This window comes from Physcomitrium patens, chromosome 3 (assembly GCF_059467195.1).
Source record: "Physcomitrium patens ecotype Gransden chromosome 3, ASM5946719v1, whole genome shotgun sequence".
Classification (NCBI taxonomy): Eukaryota; Viridiplantae; Streptophyta; class Bryopsida; order Funariales; family Funariaceae; genus Physcomitrium; species Physcomitrium patens.
Window position 1 is genome coordinate 15,860,550 of NC_143412.1, and position 8,848 is coordinate 15,869,397.

An 8,848-nucleotide genomic window follows, 5' to 3' on the forward strand; every position below is an offset into this window, starting at 1 on the left:
TTCAAGGTTATGCGCACCAAGTGACCATGCCAAGGATAACATACATTTATGTCCACTATGTCCACAACTTGCCACAAGAGTGTATCCTGCTTTACAATTTCTAATCCTCACTGATGCAAAATTCTCTTTTTATTATGTGTTGGGAACCCTTTCTATCTTTGTAGGGTACCATTGTAAAACCCAAGCTTCCAAAATAGAAATCCATTGCTAGAGCTTTACACATGATGGAACTGTTTGGAATAACAGTGGATCTGAAGAGTTCATACCAGTTGATTGTATCGCCATCATGCAATGACGCCTTTCAAGAGCTATCTACATGTGATTAAACTGCAATACATTCACACCATTATTTCATTGAAACAGTTGTCAGAAGTAAAAACACTTCCGATGAGAAGAATCATATTTTTCAATAAAGGAAAAAGAAGTCAAAGCCGCAGGCAATATGCTTCCAAAACATGAACAAGACCACACCATTCTGTGGAGGTTTTGAGTGGCGCTCAGTACTCCCTTTCAGAGGTATTAGCCAAAGATGATGTGGGTTCTACTCAACGTTACACAGGCGCTGTACGCAGGGATTCTCTAGTGGACTAAGCTAATGAGCCAGAGTACTGACACTATCAAGAGATTTCCAAAATTCCTTTAACGGAGTAATATGTGCCAAAAAACCCAGCCAAAAGTCCCAGGGTTATTATGAGCACAATAATAAACACCTCTCGTCTTAACACCCGCCCTTTGTAGATTCTCAAGTAGCATATGCAAGGTACGTGGACGGATACAGCAACACTTAGAAATGAGCCGATAAAAGCCATGAGCAGGCCAAAAAAGGGCAGTGTGAGAGACACAATTACAGTGCTGGTAACCAGGAGGGTTCTCAATACTGTACTCCACAACATTATTCCCTTTCTTGATGTTGTCAAAGATTGAGGTAGTAACTCCTCCAGCGCAAATGCCAACGGCATCAGAGTAAGGGCGTATTTGGCCAAAGGACTTATTAGTGTTACCCAGATTGCTACGTGCGAAGCTGGCAACTCCCTTGGTAAATTCAGAGTTACTTGAGATTGTACGTCATCGCCAAACATCATGTAACCCATAATGGCTACCCCTCCATACATGAAGGAGGACAGGACGAAACAAATCACCAAAATCTGCACCAATAAACCCACATATCATGAGGTTCACTTCATTTTCGCAAAATCAATTAAAGGAAATAGGCAAACTCAGTTTCAATCTAAAAACGGGTCACCATCGCTCGAACAAAAGTCCTTGGTATAAGATGGTCCTCCCTTTTGTCTTATTTTAACATATCAAAGAGCAAGAGAGATGGAGTTTAGAATTCAAATCACATGTGAGAATTGTTTGCGGTCTTGCATTGAACTGTAGATGCTCGGAAAAACCGAGTGTCCACAATAGCAGAAGGAATAAAGGCCCACTGCCAAGGGCAGTCCATCCAAATGCACAAAAGAGCCTCGATGGTGAAAGCCAACGCCGTCAACAACCCCAACCCAGCCGACTGCCAACACCACCAACAAAGATGCGAAGACACCCCCAGCAGATACATACGACAAGAAACGCAGCTCACGGAACCAGACAGTCGGTAACATGATCAAGGCCGCACACACTGTAAATATCTCTTGAGGTGGAAAAACTCTGCCCCCAATAGTGAGGGTAACGTTTGGAAAGAGCTGAGCCAGGTTGTCGCCTTCCAAGATAAGAAATTCGATAGAGACAGCATAAAGCTCCAGGTATAACATAATCGAAATGATCCATCGTCCCCACTTCCCAAAAGAAGCCTCTCCGATATCAGGAAAGCTTGTAATGTATGGATCAGAATCTAAGCACTGGCGAAGTAGAATTCCAGTATAGCACATAACAACTGCAAACATCAGAAGGAAGCCGAGACCTAACCAGCCTCCGTTAGCAGCAGCATAAGGAGTTGACAGAATACCCACACCTGCACGTGGACCAGTGCAAGGAATCACAATCCAAACATGTCGAGCGAAAAAATAGGGCAACAAAGAAGTTCAGATACAAGTAGTACTACTTTCTTCTAATTCATGTGTCAGTTAAGAAGATACAGTTATACCATCACTGCGTTGAGGTTAGCGGCAACTCCACAAAGCTTTAGGAAGTGGGGTGGTTAACTATTGCCATCAAACCAGTACCCATATTGAAACTCTTCAAATATTACAGACGTTAGTTTCGATATTCGTGATGACATACAGGAGGAGTCTAGGATTACCTGCAAGGATATTCATTCCATTAAATAAAGCCTGAAGAAAAGAAATTCCTTGCACATGATCGTCATCATCATGAAGCCCAAGTTCCTTTTCACTGGTAACATGAGACTTGCTGGAACCTTGGGTCGTTTGGAACCCATCCTCCTCATTGATTAAATATTTCTCAGCATTGTCTAAATCAAAGCGTCCAGGATCTCGAAGCAGTGGCTCCTTCAAATCAACCTTTGCCCTCTCCAATACACCAGCAAAATGGCCACTAGAAGTAGTGTCTAGATCATCATTAGTGCTCTCGACTCGGACGGATCGAGTCAGGCCAAAGCTCCGACGAGAAGTTGATCGAGAGTATAGCTCCATGGATCGTCCATAACTCTGTGGCCAATAAGAAGCATTGAAGGAAGAGGATGGGGATCTTCCAAGGGCAGCGCCAGGATTGATGGCCTGGGGAGTTGATTGCAAGCGACTGTGGACGACCTCCTCGTCGTCCACATTATCATTATAAAATTCCTGGCCCATGGAGCCAAAAATTCTGAAAAGGAAACGAGACAATCAGATCGTGTCACATACTATCTTTCAGCAGTTTTAGCATCAACATAACCAAATATGAAATTCGATTTATGGATGGTTACTTCCAGTCCTCAATAAAACAACAAGCAGGGCTCCCCTCCCAAGAGTGCCTTAGAACCACAGCATTGTATTCTCCCAAATGAAGCAGAGCTATTCAACAATACAATCATCCCAACATATGCAACGCGTGTTCACCTTGAGTCTCTTCACTTGATGGCTGCCCAGATCAGACCATTGTAACTGTAAACTCAGTCTTTTCTTGGAAAAAAGCGCTTTTGATATTGTCGAATAAGTGCTTAACATAAAAAGAAGGCGTCAAGTAATCCTCCCTGTACCACCAAGTGCCAGTATGAACAAATGTCAAAAATCCGCCATGCACGATGACAGTGTCAATCCTATACACATTATACAGTATAGATTAGACTATTAGTACATTATAACTGTGCACATTATACAGTATAGATTAGACTATTATTACATTATAACTGTGCACATTATACAGTATAGATGAACTCTACACATTATACAATATAACTGTACATATTATATCGTACATATTAGACTATTAGTACATTATACTGTGCACAAGATTACAGCCAGACAGACACATTGAAAAACAGACAGACGGTCAAACAGACCGAGAATCATACTGCGGCCAAATAAGGCAAGAAAATTTTGCTAGGACCATCAAGGATTCTTGCATTTAGAGAATGCTCCACCATTGCCCTGAGCTTTGATCCTTGCTAAGCCCTAAACCCTATCATTCAGAAACACTGAATTTTGAAATTCAAGCGGCCACTCTGCAATCGAGAAAAACATAAGATTTTAAGAAGACAAAGCAGCGAGTATTGCACATCCACATAGAAAAAAGAAATACTGTACAATCTCTGTTAAGATATGAAATAGCGGATAAATTTTCTTCATCGTGCTCGTTTCCAGATCATGCTATCTAAGCAGGGTTGATGGTCTCCATTTCTTTAGTGTAGATTTACATACTCAAACCAACTTCTAAACTCTGTAACTCTCATCACTCTTCGTAGACATGTCCTGAAATCGCTGGAGAAGCATTTAGTGTTCACACCAACTCTCTCCGTGATTATTACAGCTTTACGCAAACGAAGCACAGCTACCTCGAACCATCACAGTAGCTTAAAACATGGCCTCAATAATACACAGCCTTCCCATCACAACCTCACTAAAATTCATCGACAGTCTTCGACAGTCTTCCCATCGTCTACTAAACAACAATCTTGTATCGAACTATTTCCTTAACAATCGAACCTCAACGACGTAAAACTTGCCGAATTTTTTGTCAACCCGAAACGATAAGTCTACGTTGCCCCATCATTTGCAGAAATTCACCATCCAAGTGAAACATACTCCAAACCCAAGGGATTCCTTCTGAAACTACAACATTGGTTACCAAGACTTCGTTCATGCACCAAATATGCTTTCGAAGAAAAATGCTCGCACAAACTTAGTCGGAGCAGCGTCCGCAAACCGATCCACATGCAATGCACGAAGGCCCAGCGATCAATTTTTCACAAGCAAGAAAAAAGATACACCTTTGCTGAATCCACCTTCCACTCCCAAGCCTCACCTCACGCTCCACTAGGCAGAATCATCCTCGTCTTCACATTGAGCAACCAAGATCAGGAAAGAGAACACGAACCAAAACACAATACCTTCCACCCTGCAGAACCTGAATTGGCTTCCTAGTAGAATTACAACCACCACCCACTTGCATCGTTTCTAACCTGGCCAGCACTCGTCGCACCACCCCAACCTCATTCACGTCCTACCCAGCAGTAGCAGCAGCAACAACAACAACAACTGCAGCAGCGCAAACATACCATGAAGTCCCAAAATTAAACCTCGATGGATATCCTTATAGAAATACGCTCAGCTGGACTAAAACTTTGATAAGCCCAAAGCATACACACTCTTCGCATGGCGGAATGAGCCATTCCAATTTGCAACTTTCCGACAAGAGTGGTCATGATGTGTAGGTCTCGACGAAAGCAGCAGTTGAGGGCGGCGAGACGCAACGGGCGAGGGAAGTGGTGAAGGTGAGGTGGAGGATTGATTGGCGAGCAAACAGGCAAGGAAAGGAAAGCAAAGCAAAGCAAAGGGGCCCATCCCCGACCCAGAACCCTCCCTTGAACCCGATTTTGTCCCGTCCGACTTGGCGGCTGCGTATTGGCCCACCTGCAAGGGACTGCCACGAGGCATGACGACAGGCTCTGCTAGCTGCCACAAAGGCCTCACTGGAATCCCAGGTGGACCCCCCATCCCTATTGCCGTGGCCCCTTCGCCATTCCTTGTTGGTTGCATGCTTGCTTGTGTCTGTAATGTCTCTTAACTGGAATTTTGTTCCTTTTTTTTTTTTCCCTTTCTCTTACGTTCTCTAGGCTTTTTTGTATTCTTCCTCTGTATCATCTCTATTTAAACTATTTAAATCTTTTATTTTTGGAAAGTGCTGAACAAAACCATGCAATTAGATTCAAGTGATTCAGATCCATACTTTAGCAGATGTCACAATAGGGTTTTGGACCATATGATCTTGAGGTGATGATATCGATGTGGGCTAAAATCTTCTTCAACGAAATTCAATGTATGGGATATCCTTGTTTCCATAAAAAGGGAAAAAAAGGAAAAACATTTAAAAATAAAAATAAAAACATAAACTTGGGTGAAATGTGTGTAGAAGTTGCTTTAAGAGGTGGTTATAGAGCATCAGCACCTTGCAAAAGGATTTATGACTATACAGTTGCATGGCATCACCAATTGTCTAGTCCTCTTGATCATGATTAAAAATGCATTCAAAGAATAGTACACAACCCATGCTTTCCCCATCTACCAAGAATCAATTTCTAGACTTGGCATTAAGGAAGAGAATTTTTTCAAATTATGCCCACTCAAATGAATAGTGTAAGATAGCCAAAATTTTGTCGACCATCCCCCATTTCCAACATATAGGTCTACTTCATTCCATTAATCCAGCGACTAGGTTTGACATTTTGTTGATCAGATATGTCATATTTGCATCATTCTACACTAGTTGTGCCTTGCGAGGGTCGGAAAAGTAATGGCAGATTTCTTCTAATGCAGGGTAAAAATGGGGTAACACTCTTCAAAAGAGAAAGGGCAAGGTGTAGCCCAACGTTAACAAGTCTGCAACCAGTGAAAGAACCCCCAACTGCATAGAGTTGATCATAACTTCCTGTTACTCCCCGTGGGACCCTATTCATCGTGTGTCAAGGGTAAGTTTGGCAACATTCCCATAAACCTTTCTCTGAGAGATCTCATGACGGACTGCATCAGTGTACTGTCGTCCTTTAGTACGCTTTGAAATATCTGTTGACAATATCGTTGCCGCATCTCCACTTCTTTCTTAGACAAAGCACGCAAGGTTGGAACAATGCGATGGATCTCGCTTGTCGGAAATTGCAAGAGGCAGCGCTGCCACTTAATTAAAGTCTCAAAAGGTTTGACATAATTGTCTGCGACCAGCACAGGGATCGCGCCGGCACTTAGCACCTCCAGCATTCGGTAGGAAGCAGGTGATCGACCCGCGGGAGCAAGACCAAACGTTGTGTTCATAAGCTCCATAAAATCGTAGCTGTCAAACACTGTTTGGTCTTCTGCACATCCTGCGCCGCGCCATGGTTGCCAAAATCGGAGCTTATTGTTTGTCCCGTGATTGCATGTTGTGACAACCACAACATCCTTTCCATCATGCATGCCTCGAAATTCAGATCCGCTACGAAACTTCCCCTCGCGCGACAAATACCTGGTCCCTTTAAAAGTCAAGAAGTACTTCCTCTCAAAGGGCTTCAACTCAGAAAGGCCTGTAATCACATTGACGTTCCTGCGGGGGAGAGGGATAGCAATGTCAAAACCCGGTCTGTAGGTTGTGTCATGGAGCTCCGTGCTAAGAATCGATGCCATCCCAATTGACCCAGGCGGCGGATTGGTCTGCGCCCATCGATCTGCAAAAGTGACGAACACATGGTTAAGCCCACCGTTCCAGTGAGGCAAGTTCCTGGGATCCGGTTTCCTCCAAGCTGCTTTATTAGCCTTAGAATCGGAGAAGTAAAAGAAGAGACAGGCTTCTTGAGGATCGTTAGTGTGCCATTTTGACGAGGGCAGGAGTTCAAAATATGTCGGGTTCTGCTTTGGCTCTGGATCATTGTAGGTGTACACAAGAATTTCATCACTGTGCTCACAACGCGAAAAATTAAAGCAGGCATCTATAGAGCACCGCGGAAACGCAACAGGATAATGCCACATTTTGTCCGAGTGCCATGGCTTGGGCTCCAAAATATCTCTGGATGTCGATAGAAAGATGAATCCGACGCAGCACATGAGAATGACCATCGCGAGCAAACGTCGCTCCAGCACCGTCGATCTCACCATCCCGCACATAGAGCCCACCGCAGTGCACTTCCTGTTCCACAACCGTGGACGGGGTGTAACCTTCCCCAAATTGTCTTCGTCGGACTTCTCCAGAAACCTCTCGCGAGCAACACATTGCTTAGGACCCATGAGAACCGCACATGTAACTAGATATGTTCGTTCAAGTTCGTGATCGTACTCGTTCCTGCAGCCACCAACTTGTCTCTCACGATCCCGAGAAAACGCTGTGCACCCTGAAGTCTGTTCTTTAACAGCAACTTCCCCAATAATTACTGATAGTCTTTCGTGCGAATCGATGAGCAGGAAGTACCCTGGCTAGTCATCTAACATTTTTTTAAATATTGAAAAAATAATTTAAAATCTAAAAAACAAAAAGTAAAAGCTACAAGAAAAAACTGACAAAAAATAATTTAAAATCTAAAAAACAGCAAAGCTATAGTCAACAGCTACCTGCAAAGACCACAGCAGTTGTCACTCGTAGAAGTACCGCCAAGCCCCGTCGAAGATATCAAAGCTGTATAGCCGGGTGCAGAGAGAACTAAAGAAACAAGGATGTGAAAATTCTAGAGAGAAGAGATAAAGTGGTGAGATAGATGAGTCAAGAACAGGACACGACATGCAAAAACAGGACGAGAAGTGCACCGTAGACTCAGGGCGGTATTATCATCACCAAGTCGAATCTAGAGAAGCTTAGGAAGGGATGCCGAGGTCATGCCTGCCAACGACAGACGACTTGGCAAAGGGGCGGAGGTGAATCTCACAATGCAACTCGTAGAGCGACATTGATGCACATCAATACCGCACCCTTAGAACAAGGGAACCCCACGGCCTGAGCACAAAAAGCACGGGAAAAAAGAAGCGCTTCGCACTCGGACAAAACTCATTCCGACTCCAGATGCAAGCTCTTTCCGAATTGGACATAAGCTAAACATTGTCCAGCGCTCACTTACGTTATTCCACGTCAAGAGCAGCTCAGAATAGTCTTAAAAAGGGGCAGTCCTCTGCTACAAAAGCTCTCGCGCTTTCGCCCTTTGTCGCAGACTGCGGAGGAGGAAGGCGCATTTCGGAGGCTCGATCCTGTTAAACAGCGACTGATAACTGAGAAAGGTTTCAGTGACACACACCGATTGTATTCGCAGAAAGAATGAGCTATATACAATTCACAGTGAAGGTGCACAGTGACGGCGCGGCCGAGTTCTAGATCAGTGAAGGTGTACAGTGAAGGTGCACAGTGAAGGTGCACAGTGACGGCGCGGCCGAGTTCTAGATCAGTGAAGGTGTACAGTGAAGGTGCACAGTGAAGGTGCACAGTGAAGGTGCAGCCGAGTTCTAGATTTAGATCTTGAATGCAGGAGCAAAGTATGCTTGCTTGAGTTATCTGAACTATGTTTCGAACTAGAGAAAGTCTATATGTGACAGGTTCATGTTCACGTGACGATCACCGGAACCAAACCAAATGTGTTTGTCTAATCTTAAAACTCCCCCTACTAACACAACGGTATTGTGTATATTTATTTTGAGTCCGTCTGCTCTAAACTACATAAACCTGAAGATTTTCGATGATGGTTGAAACAAGGAGTAGCAAGGGACGTCGTGAAGAAATCAGCAGTCATATCTCTGCATGGCAG

At 43.9% G+C, this 8,848-nt stretch overlaps 1 protein-coding gene across 12 annotated transcripts; it reads right to left on the reverse strand.

The window, feature by feature from the left end:
* Window positions 1–388: 388 nt before the first annotated feature.
* LOC112279614 (amino acid transporter AVT1J) lies at window positions 389–4,896 on the reverse strand. Of its 12 annotated transcripts, none has more exons than XM_024514236.3 (6): window positions 4,655–4,896; window positions 4,367–4,432; window positions 2,997–3,130; window positions 2,240–2,763; window positions 1,344–1,951; window positions 389–1,145 (listed from the first exon to the last, which is right to left on the reverse strand). In XM_024514236.3, the coding sequence occupies exons 4-6, from the start codon at window positions 2,748–2,750 to the stop codon at window positions 618–620; spliced, it is 1,647 nt and encodes a 548-aa protein (XP_024370004.1). In that variant the 5' UTR covers window positions 2,751–2,763; window positions 2,997–3,130; window positions 4,367–4,432; window positions 4,655–4,896; the 3' UTR covers window positions 389–617. The 12 variants fall into 12 exon arrangements, with proteins under 12 accessions (XP_024370004.1, XP_073388609.1, XP_024370003.1 ...); XM_073532508.2 differs by having other exon boundaries at window positions 4,559–4,896; XM_024514235.3 differs by lacking the exon at window positions 4,367–4,432.
* Window positions 4,897–8,848: the final 3,952 nt, after the last annotated feature.